The 19952-nt window shown below is 46.5% G+C and overlaps 1 protein-coding gene across 1 annotated transcript in view; it reads right to left on the bottom strand.

The window, feature by feature from the left end:
- The window catches only part of LOC139250721 (grainyhead-like protein 2 homolog), a 185034-nt gene that overhangs the window by 24466 nt on the left and 140616 nt on the right, over nt 1-19952 (bottom strand). The window contains exons 8-11 of the mRNA XM_070873120.1: nt 16560-16654; nt 6908-7066; nt 3389-3467; nt 3131-3270 (exon numbers count right to left, since the gene is read on the bottom strand). Coding sequence (XP_070729221.1) covers nt 3131-3270; nt 3389-3467; nt 6908-7066; nt 16560-16654 — 473 coding nt within the window. The remainder of the gene's footprint in view (nt 1-3130; nt 3271-3388; nt 3468-6907; nt 7067-16559; nt 16655-19952) is intronic.

The following is a 19952-nucleotide window of genomic DNA, read 5'->3' as shown; positions in this document are numbered from 1 at the left end:
AATCAGTTTGAAACCTCCTCAACATTGAGAATTTCCAGTTCTGCCTTTTCCTGCAAACGTGACAAATCTGAGAGGACCGGCTTTGCAGTTCATCCCTTTGCCAGCAGCATTTAATTCACAACTTTTGAGTCTACGAATTACCAGTTGCATTTACCTTAAATGGGTTAATACCTCCATTAAATTGTTGACAGGAGAATGTCATACAATCATGTTTGAATTCTTATGCATCTATCACAAACACTAATTTCTAGGCTATGGACAATTTTTTAAAACCCTTAAAACTATCAAATTGGCATTAAAAACATTTTCAGTGTATTATTTACTTCCATTGCCAATGGAATGTGTCTTTGGAATCATAGAATGGTTACGGCACAGAAAGAGGTCATTCGGCCTGTTGAGCTCACGCCGGCTCTCTGCAAGAGCACTTCAGCTAGTCCCACTCCCCCGCCCCTTCCCAGTAGCCCTGCAACTTTTTTTTTCCCTTCGGGTACTTATCCAATTCCCTTTTGAAAGCCACAATTGAGTCTGCATCCACCACCCTCAGGCAGTGCATTCCAGATCCTCACCACTCGCTGCGTAAAATGGTTTTTCCTCATGTGGACTTTGGTTCTTCTGCCAATCACTTTAAATCTGTGTCCTCTGGTTCTCGACCTCTCTGCCAATGGGAACAGTTTCCCTTTATCTACTCCGTCTAGACCACTCATGATTTTGAACATCTCTATCAAATCTCCTCTCAACCTTCTCTGCTCTAAGGAGAACAACCCAAGTGTCTCCAGTCTATCCATGCAACTGAAGTCCCTCATCCCTGGAACCATTCTTGTAAATCTTTTCTGCACCCTCTCTAATACCTTCACATCCTTCCTAAAGTGCGGTGTCCAGATTTGGACACAATACTCCAGTTGAGTCCAAACCAGTGTTTTATACACGTTCATCATAACCTCCTTGCTTTTGTACTCTATGCCTCTATTTATGAAGCTCAGGATCCTGTATGCTTTTTTAACCGCTTTCTCAACCTGCCCTGCCACCTTCAACAATTTGAACACATACATCCCCAGGTCTCTCTGTTCATGCACCCTTTAGAATTGTACCCTTTAGTTTATATTGCCTCTCCTTGTTCTTCCTACCAAAATGTATCACTTCGCACTTTTATGCGTTAAATTTCATCTGCCACATTCCACCAGCCTGTCTATGTCATCTTGAAGTCCACCACTATTCTCCTCACTGTTCACGATACTTCCAAGTTTTGTGTCATCTGCAAATTTTGAAATTGTGACCTGTATACCCAAGTCTAAGCCATTAATATATATATAAGCAGCAGTCCTAGTACCAAGCCCAGGGGAACACCACTGTATACTTTCCTCCAGTCCAAAAAACAACCGTTCAACACTACTCTCTCTTTTCTGTCACTTGGCCAATTTTGTATCCATACTACCACTGTCCCTTTTATTCCATGGGCTTCAACTTTGCTGGCAAGCCTATTATGTGGCACTTTATCGAACACCTTTTGGAAGTATAATGAGGTAAATCACATCAAAATATGATGTCAGAGTGAGAATAGACATTGGATCTTCTCCCGTCAGAAATAAATGTTTCCAAAGACTTATACATGAGTACAGTAGCCTCTTTTTTTGAAAAAAATGGGCCAGAAATTTAGGCGTGCACATTTGGGCTGCAGGGTATATTCCCCATAATGGTGTGGCCCGAAGCTGCCCAGATATTGAGCCTCAATATACTGGAGCCTACTGATGAAGAGTTGTGCAATATCGGGCCACTGCTCCCGCTACACCGGTCCTTGGGTAAGTGGGTCTAAGAATCATACCTGGGTTCGGGTAGGAGCAGCACAAGGGTGGATGCTGATTGGCAGAGACAGCCCTGGGGGGGGGGTGAGCGAAAGAGACCAGGGCTAATTGGTTCCTCTAATGTCCTGGCCAATACTTACCCCTCGATCAACACAACAAAAAAACAAATTATCTAGTCATTAGCACATTGCTGTTTGTGGGAGCTTACTGTGCGCAGTTTGCTGCCGCGTTTCCCACATTACAACAATGACTACACTCCAAAAGTACTTCATTGGCAGTAAAGCACTTTGAGATGTCCGGTGGTTGTGAGAGGCGCTATATAAATGCAAGTCTTTCTTTAATGTGGGGTCTGAAGGAGCATCCTGTCCCTTCCGGCTCCATATTCAGATAAGTTACTTCCCTTCTTGGTTGGCAAGTGATCCCATGGCATGGCTGCCTCAGGGGAAACCAACCTTGGGAAGAAAGCCTCTATCGGGTGTTAGGCCCCTTATTTACATATACAAAGGGCCCTACACCTGCTTCAGGCATGGGTAAAGGACACCTATTTTTTTCCCTTCCCTATATGACAGAGGGTGCACTTCTAGCTAGAAATGTGCATGCTTCCTGCCTGCTATACTGGGGGGTTGGCAGGCCAGTTAGCTCACGGATTATAGATCAATATCTTTCCACCACCATCCACTGCAAGATTCAAGTTTTTGAAATTAAAGGTAAACTTTCAAAAACAAAAATGCTGTTTGGAAATTCACATCCTTCACTCTGTTCCCTGGGCTTCTGTCAGTCACAGAATCCAGGGCAGACAGTGGGACTGAACACTACCCAATAGACAAGACAGCAAGTGAATAATGATAAAAGGTAAAGGACCATAACAAACAAGCTGGTTCTTCCTTTTACTTTCCACTTTCTTAGTGGGAAAATGCATCATACGGTGTGGTACTGAGACATACAGATCAGAACAGTTCCAGGTTCAATCCCTGGTCTGTTTCAAATTAACTCATCTCAGCAGAAGCTACAGCTGACATTGACACCCTTGGGTTAAGGGCAGGGAAAGATCAAGGGAAAAGTCATCCATCCTTTTGGCTCCTGATCATTATCTAGTGATTCCTGCGGAAAAGTACCCCGTATATTAGGATGTCAATTATGGGCAGAATGAGGCTTGGCTTTGATAACCCCCATCATCAGTCTGCCAACTATTCCGCAAGGGGGAAGGAAAAGACAATTGGAGATAAAAACACACAGAAACTAAATGTAAATATTACTGCTACACCCCAAGACCCTGGAGAGGTATACAACTGGCTGTGTGTACCAGGTGATGGAAGGGGGATTGTGCTTACCTGCCCACTCCTCTGGAGGTTCCCAAAGTGAATGTCTGGTATGAAGAGGACTGGCTGAGAATCCAGGTCAGTCATGGTTTTGAAGAAGGTAGCATCGCTTCTCTTCTGCAAGGCTGCAGTGCTCAATTTGCCTTCTGACGCTGAATGCCAGGGAGGAAACACATTTTTATCCCAAAGGTACTGCACTGCTGAGGTAATATTGCCTTTTCAAATCAGAACTTTAAAAGAAAAATCATTGTGTTACTGAAATCTGCTTACAAGAGTTCGCTGTTCCCGGAGCTTTTCCTTTCTTCCGGTTCTGTTTCCGTTCTTCATCTCGAATTTTCCTCTCAGCGCCCTGATGATAGGAACAGGGATTTAACAGAAATAAAGCATTCGGGGTTACAACAGTTAGACTGTCAGCATTAGGAAGCAGGTCCTGTTTTATATGAAGTACAGAGATTTAAAAAAAAATTAAATTCTTTAATATTCCTCTTTTGAAAACTTCTTCAGCCATGTGACTGCAGGGAAAGTTAAGAGTGGAGAGGGTACATGTAAAGGAATACATGTACATGTGTACAGTAGTGTAATGGTTATCATCATCATAGGCAGTCCCTTGGAATCGAGGAAGACTTGCCTCCACTCTTAGCATGAGTTCTTAGGTGGCTGTACAGTCCATATGAGAACCACAGTCTCTGTCACAGGTGGGACAGACAGTGGTTGCAGGGAAGGGTGGGCAGGGAGCCTGGTTTGCCATATGCTCCTTCCGCTGTCTGTGCTTGATTTCTGCATGCTCTCGGCGACGATTCTCGAGGAGCTCAGCGCCCTCCCAGATGCACTTCCTCCACTTAGGGCGGTCTATGGCCAGGGACTCCCAGGTATCAGTGGGGATGTCGCACTTTATTAGGGAGGGTGTCCTTGTAACATTTCCCTTATCTTGGGAGCCTCCTATCAACAAGAGCAGGCATTGACGACGAGATCCAACACTGTCTCCAGTGCGCCAGTGCAGCCTTCGGCCACCTGAGGAAAAGAGTGAAGGCCAGGCCCTCAAAACGGTCACCAAGCTCATGGTCTACAGGGCCGTAGTAATACCCGCCCTCCTGTATGGCTCAGAGACGTGGACCATGTACAGTAGACACCTCAAGTCGCTGGAGAAATACCACCAGCGATGTCTCCGCAAGATCCTGCAAATCCCCTGAGAGGACAGACGCACCAACATTAGCGTCCTCGTCCAGGCCAACATCTCCAGCATTGAAGCACTGACCACACTTGATCAGCCCCGCTGGGCAGGCCACATAGTTCACAAGCCGGACACAAGACTCCCAAAGCAAGCACTCTACTCGGAACTAGTCCACGGCAAACGAGCCAAAGGTAATGGTTATGCCACTGCACTAGCAACCCAAAGAGCATAATTTCAGATCCCACAGTGTCAGGTTGTTAAATATCAGGTCATTTGTGAGCTAATAGCAGGAAAAATGTCCATGATAGCTGCTACACTATCATAAAAACCCAACTGGCTCAATAATTTCCAACAGGGAACGAATCTGCCATGCAACTCAAATCCCACAATACGTGGTTGACTCTTAAGACCCTCCAAAATGACCTAAAAACAGTATCACCATGAAACTGAATAATAAGAGAAATATTTGATGGACTGATCAGCAGCAACCTAGGCTTTAGATCAGACAATTGACACTGAAAAATCCTCCTCTCCAACATCTGGGGATCGGTCAGTGCCCAAGTTCAAAGATCTGTCCAACAAGATCCAATCAGAGTTGTACTCTCAGAATCATATCTATCAGCCAACCTTACAGATTTCTCCGGTATATCCGGTCCCACTGGCAAGATGGACCCACCAGAGGTGGGGGGCACAGTGGGATACAGTCGGGTGGGAGTGGCCCTGGGAGCTCAACATTGACTCTGGACTACCAGGAATTTTCACGGCTACAGATCAAACTAGACGAAGGCAACCCCTGCTCATTACCACCTACTTCTTTCCCCTGAACACCACTTGAAGGAAGGGCACTGATGAGGATGAGGGACTTCAATTATGCATCATCATTGACTGAGCTGATCAAATTCTGAAGGGCAAAGCTGTCAGACTGGGAATCAACAGGACGAGGTAGTCAACTTGACCACATCCTCAGCAACCTACTTGTCTAAGGGCCCTGACAACATGCCACCTGTAGTACTGAAGACTTGTGCACTAGGTCTAGCTGTTCCTATACCCAAGCTATTCCAATGCAGCTATGACACCGGCATCTGCCTGATAATGTGCAAGATTGCCCAGATATGTCCTATCCACAGGAAAAATCTAACCCGGTTGATTACTGCCCTGTACTGCTGCTTCCCAATTAGCAAAACAAATGGAACGAGTTATCAATAGTGGCACCACCTCACCAATAACCTGGTTGGTTATTGTTTAATCTGATAATCATTTTAAGTTCCGCCTGAACCATTGGGCTCCAGACTTCATCATAGGCTTGATCTAGACATGAACGCAAGAGTTAAGTGCCAGAGGAGAGATGAAAATAACTGCCTTTGACCTCAAATCCGCAATCGACTGATTATAGCTCTAGCAAAACGGAGGCCAATGGGAAGACCCTCCAGTGTTTGGAGTCACACCTCATGCATATGGAAGATAGTCGTAATTGTCAAAGGCCAATCAGTGCAGCCCCAGGACTGTCAGCAGTTCCTTAGGGAAACGGCCTTGGCTGCTTCAATAACGATTTTTTCAATGATAATCAGGAGTGTCGCTGTCCATTGACGATTCCATGACTCCTCCTATAATGAAGCAGCCCGCGTCAGCCTACGGCAAGAGCTGGACAATATTCAGGCTCCGGCCAACAAATTGTAGACAATATTCCCGCCACATAAGTACTGGGCAATAACTCATCCTTATTCCGTTGAGCCCAGCTGTTAAGTATATTTTCAATTTAAAGCAGCGCTCTCTCCTGTAGTTGAGCCTTTTTGCAGTTGATTGCAAACTTACACTTTAATGCCAAAAATTGCACCAAAATACATCATTGTGACATCTTAGAATATGTGACAAAATGAGAAGACACTTCTGCCTTTTCTCCTTTACTCCTCCAAACCTTGTACAATATGACACGCACCATTTAAAGAAAACAGTGCCTATTTAGCATTAGAAGGAATATTTTCAAACAAGTGATCAGCAAAACTGACTTGTTAATTGATGTTACCCAGCCCAGAAATAGTGGCCACTAACCATTCAAGGATCTTTGTGAGAGCTTCATTAATGAATGATAACTAACAAGAAATTATAAAGAGGAACAACCTCATTACATTCTAAAGAAGAGATCTTAGAATCTCACCACTGGACTTTCTCTGTGTAATTCTGAAAAATTGACACTAGATGGTGCTGCCACATTGTTTTAGTATCCACAAACAGTTCATCTAAAAGCTTTAGCTGACTGTTCTATGCGGTTCATTGTGAAAACTTAATTGTATGTGGTGCAATACTGTTCTAACAATAATGTAGTAACTGAAGGAGATCTTGGTTTGAGAAAGGAAATTTAAAAAAAACACATGTTTAAGAAATTTTGATGGTTCCCCAGCCTGTAGGGTGGGAGGGTGCAGATGCACCATGCCCAGACATTTTATTTTATTATTTCTCTTTGAGAAGGGAACTCCTGACATGGATTTGTGATTGCACAAGAACCCTCTAAAGATAATAAACCTGTTGTTCCCAAACAATGTTGCGGGAACTTGAGCAGTCTCAAAAAAAAACACATAGAAATAATCCCTGCTCCTCCCAGCTTGCTTTGTACACCACACCTTGTCACAGAACACTTTGATCTGGCAGTAGGCCCGGTGGATGGGCTTGTTGCTGCGATTGTTGTAGCTGTAGGTGTCAATCTGTATCATGAGGGGAAGGCCTTTCACCCCCTTTTGTGAAGAGAAATCTGTGCTGAGGCAGTTCACAGTGATGAATATCTGGAGGGGAAAAATAAAATTCAGGAACACAAATGTGAATATTGACAAAACAGTGACGTCAACATATTCAACGGCTTCCTAGGCAACCAACGCCACCCATTAACAGATTATGAAATCAAAAGAGCAAGATGGGCCCTGCTTGTTTAGTAAACACAATGGGGTTTCATGTTGCATGGTGCAGGTGCAACCCAGCTGTGAACTAGAGGTCACCATGCAGTAATCTCACCTTACAAGGCAAGGCATTTCTCGCTACCACCGCCCCTCATCCCCCTTTGGGGCCCTCGCTTTCTTCTTTTGCTAAACCGATGGGAGCAGACTTAAGCCACCAAAGCAAAACTCCATGACCAGCTGACAGGATTGACAGTCAAGCAGGCTTTTCCTCTCCCCGAGATGAAGGGCTGCATTTTCCATTGGCGCCTGAATGTCGCTTATGGATGGAATTGAAATTTGAGACTTCAGTTGAGAATTTACCCAGGTGTCTGTCCAACCACATACTGCAGTGGGGTTGGGTGGATCCTTGTGATGTAACTAAGGAGTAGCCCATCTTAACGAAGGGTGCAATTTTACTAGAACTTTACAGCGGGTGCACAAGTGGTATTGTAAACGTACCATCGATTCCTCTCCCCACCTTCGCTTTAGGAACATAGGAACAGGATTGAAACATAAAAGCATAGAAATTAGGTGCAGGAGCAGGCCATTAGGCCCTTCAAGCCTGCACCGCCATTCAATAAGATCATGGCTGATCATTCAAACTCAGTACCCCTTTCCTGCTTTCTCTCCATATCCCTTGATCCTTTTGGCCGTAAGGGCCATATCAAACTCCCTTTTGAATATATCTAACGAACTGGCCTCAACAACTTTCTGCGGTAGAGAATTCCACAGTTTAACCACTCTCTGAGTGAAGAAGTTTCTCCTCATCTCAGTCCTAAATGGCTTACCCCTTATTCTTAGACTATGACCCCTGGTTCTGGAACTCCCCAGCAACGGGAACATTCTTCCTGCATCTAACCTGTCCAATCCCGTCAGAATTTTATATGTTTCTGTGAGATCCCCTCTCATTCTTCCAGTGGATACAAGCCCAGTTGATACAGTCTCTCCTCCTATGTCAGTCCTGCCATCCCGGTAATCAATCTGGTGAACCTTCGCTGTACTCCCTCAATAGCAAGAACGTCCTTCCTCAGATTAGGGAACCAAAACTGAACACAATATTCCAGGTGAGGCCTCACCAAGGCTCTGTACAATTGCAGTAAGACCTCCCTGCTCCTATACTCAAATCCTCTAGTTATGAAGGTCAACATGCCATTTGCCTTCTTCACCGCCTGCTGTACCTGCATGCCAAACTTCAATGACTGATGTACCATGACACCCAGGTCTCATTGCACCTCCCCTTTTCCTCATCTGTCACCATTCAGGTAATATTCTATCTTCCTGTTGTTGCCACCAAAGTGGATAACCTCACATTTATCCACATTAGGCCATTCAGACATTCGAGCCAGACCAGCCATTGAAGGAGATCAAGGCTGATCTGTATCTTAACTCCATTCACCTGCCTTGGTTCCATAATCCTCAATACCCTTATCTAACAAAAATCTATCAATCTCAGTTTTGACATTTTCAATTGACCTAACCTCAACAGCTTAGAACATAAGAAATAGGAGCAGGAGTAGGAGTAGGCCATAAGCCCCCTCGAGCCTGCTCCGCCATTTAATATGACCATGGCTGATCCGATCATGGACTCAGCTCCACTTCCCTGCCCGCTCCTCATAATCCCTTATTCCCTTATCGGTTAAGAAACTGTCTATCTCTGTCTTAAATTTATTCAATGACCCAGCTTCCACAGCTCTCTGAGGCAGGGAATTCCACAGATTTACAACCCTCAGAGAAGAAATTCCTCATTTCAGTTTTAAATGGGTGGCCCCTTATTCTAAGATTATGCCCCCTGGTTCTAGTCTCCCCCATTAGTAGAAACATCCTCTCTGCATCCACCTTGTTAAGCCCCCTCATAATCTTATACGTTTCGATAAGATCACCTCTCATTCTTCTGAATTCCAGTGAGTAGAGGCCCAACCTACTCAACCTTTCCTCATAAGTCAATCTTGGGGGAGAGTTCCAGATTTTTTATTTATTCATTTTACAGGATTATGGGCATCAGTGGCAAGGCCAGCATTTATTGCCCATCCCTAATTGCCCTTGAGAAGGTGGTGGTGAGCCGCCTTCTTGATCCGCTGTGGTCCGTGTGGTGAAGGTTCTCTCACAGTGCTGTTAGGGAGTTGCAGGATTTTGAGCCAGCGATGATGAAGGAACGGTGATATACTTCCAAGTCAGGATGGTGTGTGACTTGGAGGGGAATGTGTAGGGGGTGGTGTTCCCATGTGCCTGCTGCCCTTGTCCTTCTAGGTGGTAGAGGTCGCGGGTTTGGGAGGTACTGCCGAAGAAGTCTTGGCGAGTTGCTGCAGTGCATCTTGTAGATGGTACACACTGCAGCCACGGTGCGCCGGTGGTGGAGTGAGTGAATGTTTAAGGTGGTGGATGGGATGCCAATTAAGTGGGCTGCTTTGTCCTGGATGGTGTTGAGCTTCTTGAGTGTTGTTGGAGCTGCACTCATCCAGGCAAGTGGAGAGTATTCCATTACACTCCTGACTTGTGCCTAGTAGATAGTGGAAAAGCTTTTGGGAGTCAGGAGGTAAGACACTCGCTGCAGAATAACCAACCTCTGTCTGACCTGCTCTTGCTGCCTTAGGATTTATGTGGTTGGTCCAGTTATCTTTCTGGTCAATGGTGACCGAGTGATGTTGATGATGGGGGATTCGGCGATGGTAATGCCGTTGAATGTTAAGGGGTGGTAATTAGACTCTTGCTTTTTGGAGATTGTCATTGCCTGACACTTGTGTGACGTGAATGTTACTTGCCACTTATCAACCCAAGCCTGAATGTTGTCCAGGTCTTGCTGCATGGATTGCTTCATTATCTAAGGAGTTGCAAATGGCACTGAACACTGTGCAGTCATCAGCGAACATCCCCACTTCTGACCTTATGATGGAGGGACGGTCAGTGATGAAGTTGGTTGGGACTAGGACACTACCCCGAGGGACTCCTGCAGTGATGTGCTGGGGCTGTGGTGATTGATCAACAACCACAATCACGTTCCTTTGTGCTAGGCATGACTCCAGCCAGTGGGAGTTTTCCAGATTCCCAGTTTTCTAGGGCTCCTCAAAGGTAGTCATCTCCCGGAGATAACTACCTTTGAGGTCCTGCTTTGTAATCTTTTCCCTAGCTTCTTAAGACCTGCCTGCAGGACCTCATCCCTCTTTCTACCAATGTCATTGATACCGTTATGGATCATGACCTCTGGCTGTTCACCCTCTCCTCTCAGAATGTTCTGCTGCCACTCAGTGACATCCTTGACTCTGGCACCAGGGAGGCAACAATCCATCCTGGAATCATGTCTACGGCCGCAGAAACACCTGTCTGTTCCCCTAACTATTGAATCCCCTATCACTATTGCGTTCCCAATCTTCCCCCTCCCCCTACCACCTCCCTTTACAGCTGAGCCATCTTTGGTGTCGTGGACTTAGCTTTAGCTGTACTCCCCAGAGGAACCATCGTCCTCATCAGTACTCAGATCCCATCTCACGGACATACTTCTCAAAAGCTGCACCACTACCAGCATCAGACACTCATCACACTACATCCACCATCTAACTATACACTGACAGTCACACAACCCACTATTGTATCTTTCACAGGCCCTACTCAGAACGTAGACAAATCTCAAAGCTCTTCAACCACATGAGGCATCACACACACAAACTTACCTGCCATTACACTCATTCAAGGTCACATACTAGTTTCTGCTATAGAGGAGTCAGATGAGGACTCCGCAGGGCAAAGCTTCAAAAGAGGGCTGATGGGTTTGACAAACTAAATGCTTGGTGCAATGGACAGCCTGCCTGAAAGCTTATGGGTCATGGCTAGGGTTTGAGGAGTCCGCCTCCAGCTTGGCCCGTGGCTTGAAGCAGATCCTGGAACCCATCCTCTCCAGCCTGGCGAGGCTGACCAATTCCATCCAGCGGCCTGTGGGGCCCAACATTTTTCAGCATCTGACGACTGAGGTCACAGCTTCCACTGGAGTCATTGCAGCTTCCATGGAGCAGCAAATTGCTGCAATGGAAGCTCAGGCAGCTGCCATGATGGCTCTGGGCTCCTCAGTTGAAAGAGGCAGCGTGTCTCTGATGCCCACAGATCTGTCCTCCATCTGCCCATTACTGGGCGGGCTGAACAGAGGCCCCGAGGTAGTGGCATGGGAATCATGGAGCAGGAAACTACTGGCTGCTCTTCCAGATGCCAACATTGCTGCTCCATCCCCCACCATAGCCCTTGCCGTTACCTGGCGGCCCAGACTGCTGAAGCCCATGCTGAGATGGTGCAGTCTGAGGCGGGGCCATCATGGGCATCGAGGGTGACCCAGGAGGACATCTGAACTGCCCTCTTCAGATACTCAGCAGCCAACCACCTCACCTGCTGCTGCCTCTGGTGTTGCACTTTGTAGATGTGCCAGAGTAGACAAGATCACTGATAGGATAGCCACTAAGGGTAAGCACGAGGGTGAATAGTTTAATATTTGTAAGTGCTGTTGGCTGTGTCATGTGTCCATTGTTTGTTTTTGCTGTAGGTAAGGAGTGATGATGGTAATTGGGTAGTGGTGGCATCGGTGGTCCTTTTTATTGTGCTGTTCATGGGGAAGGGGTTGAAAGGATTGAGTGCAGATGGCGGACTTCCTGATGGATCCTGAGTCGTGGAAGGTAAGGCATGTGGCAACAGTGCTTCACAGTCTGATGGTGGAGGACGTGTCTGAAATTAAATGGCGGCGAGCGTTCCTCCTGGACATGAGCCACCTGCCTGGAACCCTCTGGTGCTCCCCCTGATTCCCCACCTCCTCCTCAACCTCCTCATCCTCGTCTTGTAGCTCCTGACTGTGATCACCAGATTATGGACCATGCAGCAAGTCACCACGAATCTGGAGCACTCCTCACCAATGTTCTCCCTAATTTAAAATTTGGGTGCGTGGTCCCTTTATTGGGTTGCATGACCCATTCAAAGTTTCGCGCAAATGCAAAATTTTACATTGGAAATGTCAGCGCTGGACCGGCAGACAGCTACATGGCCACACAGCTTAGAATGAATGTTGCTCCTCACCCTCCTGTCCCTCCCCTCCTCCTCCAGCAGCTGGTGCTGTTCTGCCAGGCCTCATCTTCTCTTCCCATTCCTCCTCCAGCCCTAGGGGGACCTCTAGCAAGATCCACACAACCAAGCACTCCCTTTCTCCCTGGTGGCTCCTGTAAGTTTTGCAATAAGGTACTGTAGCACAGCATTCATTCTCTCTCGGTGAAGTCATCAGAGAATTTGCAAAATAAATGTTGAGCTGTTGGTGAAGTCATGACAAAATGTTCCAGAAAGTCTCCCGATGTGGATCAAAAGTCCTCTTCAAACGCAGTGTAGTCAGTCGATCTCCAGCACCAAGTGAACAGTGAAAGCTGAGCTTGGATTTTAGTAGCGCTGGCAATTCTCACCAATTACTCCTGTTCACCTGATCGCTGTTAGCAGAGGTCGTTAATTGCAGCGCTAACCAGCAAAATGGCCTGAAGCCTCTTTAATAAGCACTTGGAGCTACTTTCATTGGTTCTCAGAGCCTTAATCATCCCCGGGGCGGCTTTTCCTACCACAACTCTCTTCACCTTCTTTACCAAGATGGCTTCTTGTGCTAAAGACAGGCTTAAAGTCGGCCGACAATAAATAATAAAATGCATTGCCGGCAGCGCCACCTCCCCTTTAAGGGCGACCGCGTCGCCGACCACCCAGGACTGCACCAACACAAAAAGCTGTCGGGGGAACCTGCGGGGCAATTTCAGGAAGGGATATTTCTCGCGGGGCAATTTCAGGAAGGGATCGCTGACGGTCGATAAGGGGTCGGCGCGTGCACGCTGCGGCAGGAAAACAGGCGGAGCGGTCCGCTACACCGCTCCGACCCTGATGTAGGCCAATTTGCAAAATGGCGCCCCTCTGCGGAGATTTGGCAGCCATTCCACACCGACCCATGGCCGCCACTTTCAGGAGTTCGCCCCAGAAAATCAGAATATTATTGAGCAGAGTCAGCACAGATTTATGAAAATGAAATCATATTTGACAAATCTAATAAGAGTTTTTAGAGGTTGTAACAGAGATCAAAAATCTTGAATCGTTAACTTTTTTCCTTTATCCAATTGAAAGTAACCATTAAAAAATATATTTCTTACAAGAATAATATGAGTTGAAAAACATTCTTTCATTCTGTTTGTTTCTTGGATATAGCTTTGTGACGGTAATGAGAAACTTGCCCAAAATCAATATTACAGATGTCTAAAGAAAAGGGCAGTAAAGTAACACTCTTAGAATTGCCCTCCGCCCCAAACGGGGTGACCTTCCGCTTTTTAAGTGTTCAGTGGGGCAGACAAATCAGGGAAATTCAGCTCTCTGGGATTTTTTGCAACGGGGCAGAAGTGCGGGCGGGTCGGAACGGCCGTCGCTCCAAGTCATCAGCGCTGCGCTGACGCGTCACAACATCCATCCCCTTCAGTTAAAGGGGAGGGCCCTGCAAACTCTGCAGCCACTTTAGTGGCAAACACTGGGCAGACACAGGGAGGATTTTGGCCGGGCCAGTGGCCCAGTTGCCAAAAGGGGGTATGGGACGGCCTATTATTAGCGGCCCAGTTAAACCCGTGGCTGCCATTGTTGGTCCGACCCGGCAATCAGCCGACAATTAAAATAAAATGGCGGCTGCAGTAGTGTGCCCTCACCTTTAAGGGTGGATGCGCCGCCCAGCTACAAGAAGCTTCCCACCAGGGAAAGCTGTCAGGGGCACTGAGCGTCGGCTGATCCACTCCCGTGGGGCAATTTCCCACCCGGAGCGGAAAGGGGGGTCACTGCCGGTTGGTAAGGGGTCGGCGCGTGCCTAACAGGGTGGGAAGATGGCGGGGCGGTCCCGTACACCGCTCCAAAAATAAAGGAGGGGAAATTTTCAAAATGGCGGCCCCTCCGCGCCGACTGAGTGGTGAGTTCTTATCAACCCGTGACCGCCCGGCTTTTATAGAAAAGGGCAATTTCAGCCCCTAACAATCATAGGCCTCATGGTGCACACACTTCCAACTTTGAAAAAGAGCAGCAGCACTTGCTGCATTTAGAATTGGTGTAGAGCTCCAACAGGATGGACGATCAGCACCGTGGAAACAGCCAACGGCAAAACTGAGAAAGGTGAAGAAACCAAACATCAAGACTCAGTTTACCCCGGGCCTATTGTGCGTGTTTTTAGTCTGCAGCCAAGAGTACTTTCAGGCTGCCCCCCTGTAGTTTGCTATCAGGAGGCACCAGCAACCAGATCAGTGTGACCTTTTCTGATCTTCACTGCTTGCAACTGGAAGGCATCACTAACTCAATTTCTTGAGCACTTGGCTCAACGCAGCTCAGAATGGTTACCGTGAAAAGCGGAACTTGGACATTCATCCATCCATGCTGTGCCACACAATGTTTACATATTGGTAACACTGCCCATTGTGCACAACCCAATTAAAAGGAACAATCTTTGGAGTTGCCATGTTTTTGCCAATGTGTGCAAGTCATCGAAGCAATTTCTGGCAGGCAAAGTGTCCTGCGTCAAAGACTCATATCTGAAAGGACCGATTGAAAGAGCCAGGTTTGTTCATAATATGTTCCTGACAAACTTTCTTCCTGCAGTAACCTTTCAAGTCAGTTCAACTATGACTGTATCCTAGCAACATGAAATGTCGTAGCAAGTTTAATTGTAACCCTTAGTCATGCAGACAATGCCTGTCTAGAGAGGTAGAGTGGAGACTTAAACGTTAAGCCACATTTTAAGAAATGGATTGAAATGTCCTAGTTTTGTTTAAATAAAATCGATAATTTAGTTAGCTTGTATTTTGAACAGCTTTAGTCACCAACCCATCAATGGTGTTGCAAACCATTTTAGCATAAGCCTCTTAAAAAAAAGTTAAAAGTCAACACAGAGACCACTGCCTATCCATTTCCCAGAGGAATGCTCAGTCAATGGCAGTTACTCAATACTATCAAAACACAACCCTTCCCTTGATGGCCTAAATGGAAGAGAACACAAGAGGAGGGAGTTACAGATAATAGGGAAATCTGCCAGTAATGCGACAGCTCAGGAGAATCGGAAAGTGGGACATGTTCAATTGAGGCTTTCACAGACCATACACGTGTCACTTCAGCTGTGCCTTCTGACCTAGTGGAGTCTGGTGGTTTTAACCCATTGACCTGAACCTTCAGCCTCTTCCCTAAACTTTCCTCCCTCGTAGAAACTGTACACCTTTTTCTTTTTGTGGAAATTCAGACTGCGTATTTTCTACAAATAGATACCAGACAGACATGTAGGTGTGGCAGGGCACAAAAGTGGCAGATCATTCTGGAGTACGTGTACTTTTCCTCAAAGGGATCTAACAGAGACACACACACCACACTAAATGGGCTTAATGATACATTGTTGTTTCTCTACACAACCCTAAGCACGAGGAAATTTTGTGAATTATTCCAAAACAATACTTTTCCAATCTTGGCTACATCATTACATGTCATTTCAGGAAATCATTTTGGATTTTCCTACAAATGGAATGGCAAGAGTCTCTTAGACGAGTAGGCCCGACTATAATTATATTTTCTCCTCACCGTCCCCCTCCCCTCCACCCCATCCCACCCCCTCCCACCTTCATGAATGGAATCAATTTCCTGTCCACATTTATTGATTCCTTGTCAAATGTTGAAGATAACAAGGCACTAATCAATCAATCATGTTTAAAAGGGAGACCTCCACAAGCTCTACTCCACGTTTACCCCTTCTCTATTTACGATGGACTTCTCAATCACAGCCAATGAATACACAACCGCAGTCTGGCGTAATGGTAACTTACATTTCTGCTCAAGATTAATGACATTCCATTGAGTTTATTCTGATGAGATCAGAGTGCAAATATTGGAGAGAAAAAAAACATACAAAGAATTAAAAATACTTTTATAGTACGATTGATTTGAGACAACAATTTCCTTCGAGCTGCTGCCACTCCACTGCTGTAACTTCCCTGGAAGTGCAGTTTAAAACCCCATTTGCACACAGAGACAGGGTCCCCCGCACTTCTGGCTGAGTTACTGCGACAGAAGCTCCTGGGAAATTCCCAGTCAATAGAATTCTGTATTGCTATTTGAGGCTTTGCTGCTGTGTTGACAAAATAAGCCCCTTGACCTCATCTTTCAACTGCCAGCTCTTGATATGCAGACACAGATTGACCAATACCTGGTTCAGTCAGGACAACATAGTGAAAACAAGAACATCCATCAGAAACGCTGCACAGCATTAGTAGAACTAGGGGCTGCGTAAAGAAGGGGGAATCCAAACATCAACAAGGACCGTTCATTATATCAAAAAACTCACCTTGGCTTCCTCGTTCACATCCCAGGTGAAGGAGATGGCATTGTAGGCAATTTCTTCAATGTTCCCAATGGTGTTGAAGCTCTCTTTGTAATCAGCTGGAGGGGGAAGGAAAGAACAGACAAACAGCAACGTTAATAAAAAACAAAGTCACCAAGCAGTAGAAACATTGGGTTGTGGAGGAAGACGAGTGACTCAAGGATGAGGTCAGGACTAACATTAAAAGAGAAAAAGAGGACAGGATCTGCTGTGGTGCCTCCATGATGTGAGGAACCAGCTTACAACATCAAGACTCACATACAATTTTCGGCTCATTTACGCCTCAGTTAGCACTCCAGCGGAACGCTAAATGCTGTTTTTGGTCTTTATGCCAGGCGTCCATGATTTACCACCCGGGCAGAAGATTCGGCTATTGGTTTGCGCCGGCTCAAAAAATTACCGCCCTCCGTTTTTAACGTGATGATGCCGTCAATCGTTGTGCAATGCTGCGCTAGTGCCCTGGATGGAACATTCAGCCTTAACGCCTCATTTTACACCTGCCCCAGGAAATGCCTGAAAAAAACCAGGTGGTCATCATCATCATCATCATAGGCAGTCCCTCGAAATCGAGGAAGACTTGCTTCCACTCAAAGTGAGTTCTCAGGTGGCTGCACAGTCCAATGCGGGAATTACAGTTTCTGTAACAGATGGGGCAGACAGTAGTTGAAGGAAAGGGTGGATGGGGAGTCTGGTTTGCCACATGCTCCTTCCGCTGTCTGCGCTTGATTTCTGCAAGCTCTCGGCGACAAGACTCTAGGTGCTCAGCGCCCTCCTGGATGCTCTTCCTTCACTTTGGACGGTCTTGGGCCAGGAATTCCCAGGTGCCGGTGGGAATGTTGCACTTTATCAAGGAGACTTTGAGGATGTCCTTGAAGAATTTCCTCTGTCCACCTGGGGCTCGCTTGCCATGTAGGAGTTCCGAGTGGAGCGCTTGTTTAGGGAGTCTCGAGTCGGGAATGTGGACAATGTGGCCCGCCCAATGGAGCTGGTCGAGTGCGGTCAGTGCTTTGATGCTGGGATGTTGGCCTGATCGAGGACGCTAACGTTGGTGTGTCTATCCTCCCAGTGGTTTTGCAGGATCTTGCGGAGGCAGCGTTGGTGGTACTTCTCTAGCGCTTTGAGGTGCCTGCTGTCCCAGGCTAGGTGGTCCCAGGGTGCGGCAGGCAGTATTTTTGAATGGAAGGAAGAGGATCCTACATCGCAGATCATATTGACTACAACGGTTGTGCACATAATGCTGTGTGAAGCTCCAACTTGCAAACTTCACTTTCATCTGCCATTACAGCGCCCTTACAACTTCAGTGAGAAAATTTAATGGGGGCATTACTAGTTCGGCAGCGAATCATGCTTCATGCTATTGCCAGGCGATGTCAAGCTAGAGGAAGGACTCTTGGCCATGTCAGCCCACGGATGATGACAGGTCGAAGACATCCGGGGAGGAGGGCTTACCCACCATGGGTTTACAGGCACCAATTGCTCAGGCCTCCAGCTCTCCGAGGAGCAATGTGTGAAAGGTTGTGCGTCCGAAAGGAAGTGCTGACAGAGATACGCCATCTCCTACAGGCAGACCTATGCCTGCACCGCTCTGGAATTCATTGTGGTGTGCTGCATGTTACACAGCTGGGCCATCATGAGGGGCCAGGCATTGCCAGTGGGGATTGCATGCCCACCTCAGGAGGAGGAGGATGACGAAGAGGAGCCTGGTGAGGCCCTCATTAGATAGCCACCCCATCCACGGAGGAGGCAGCGTGGACCAACACTCGCACATCGCCAACTCATAATGGACCAGCTCTCCAAAATGGAGGAAACTGAGGGATGGAGCTAATACTGGATACGCTATGTGCCCCTTGAAAGGCACATCTCCAGTGAACGTTGGAATGATGCACAAGACACCAATGGCAAATAATGAGTCATAAATTTTACTGCAACTAAGTCACAAAAACACCCCGCACCAAAATAAAGCCATACAATATACAATGTTATGTTGCAGGGCACTAAACAACAATGAAACTTCTTTACCGCTGCAAGTTTCGGCTTGAGTGCACAAAGTCCGTTGTGTACGGCCTGACTTAACACCAATGCTCCTCCAACTTACATTTTCGTCGAAACTTGCAGTTGGAGGCACAAACTATTTTCAGGCACTAACTTTAACGCCCTGCCGCGATTAATGCCCCAAAATCCAGCCCAAAGAATGAACACCTGGGCGAGGTACTGGGGAATAGCTAGCACCCGAAAAAAATGACCATGAAAAGCTGCGGGGTTGTAGTACAAACCCAACTGATTCAGTAATGTCCTTCAGAGATGGGAACCTGCCACGCCTACCTGGTCTGGCCTACACGTGACTCTAGTCCCACAATATGTAGACCCTCAATTGACCCCACCACCTTCTCAAAGCAACCAGGGATCCAGCTTTGCCAGCATCGTGCACATCACAAAAACAATCATTTTTAAATGGTTATTTGGGGACGGTACCAGAGCACGAGTTTCTAGTGAACCATGTCACATCAATGAGTCCACCCTTCAGTAGAGAAAGGGAGAACATTTATAAGAAAAGAAAGCTTAAAAAAACATTTGTTAAAAGTGATTGTTGGATGAGCATGGATCAAGATCTTGAAACCCATGTTTTAATGATGACAGGTACTCTTTTGTTCTGCGTGTTGCAGATTAGATGGCAATATCCCAGTTTATTCAGGAAGGGAGTAATCTGAGACAGCAAATGATGTTACTTTTCATTGCACTTTACCTGCATCACCATCTGATAGCATATTTCAACGGTAGCAGTGTTTAACTGATACTATGCAAAGCCACAGAACTGCAAATGTCGAGACAAAAAGAGTTTTGTATGTATGACAAGATCACAAGATAAATACAGAGAAGGAAGGCTATTTGCTAGAAACAGCCTGTGGCTCAAAGGTTGTGGATTCTGGTCCCATTCCATGAGCATATAAGTCTAGGCTAACACTCCAGTGCAGTGCTGAGGGAGTGCTGCACTGTCAGAGGTGCCATCTTTCGGATGAGACGTTAAACCGAGACCTCATCTGCCCTCTCAGATGGACATAAAAAATCCCATGGCACTATTTCGAAGAAGAGCAGGGTAGCTATCCCCGGCGTCCTGGCCAATATTTAGCCCTCAATCAACATAACAATAACAGATTATCTGGTCATTAGCACATTGCTGTCCGTGGGAGTTTGTGCACAAGTTGGCTGCCATGTTTCCCGCATTACAACAGTGACTACACTCCAAAAGTACGTCATTGGCTATAAAGTGCTTTAAGGTGTTCGGTGGTCGTGAAAGGCGCTATATAAATCCAAGTCTTTATTCTTTCTTTCTTTATTGCCAACCCCAATCATGTTTCT

The sequence above is a fragment of the Pristiophorus japonicus genome, chromosome 1 (assembly GCF_044704955.1).
Source record: "Pristiophorus japonicus isolate sPriJap1 chromosome 1, sPriJap1.hap1, whole genome shotgun sequence".
Taxonomy (NCBI): domain Eukaryota; kingdom Metazoa; phylum Chordata; class Chondrichthyes; family Pristiophoridae; genus Pristiophorus; species Pristiophorus japonicus.
The sequence above is the reverse complement of the archived record's forward strand: the minus strand, read 5'-3'. Positions and strand labels throughout refer to the sequence as shown.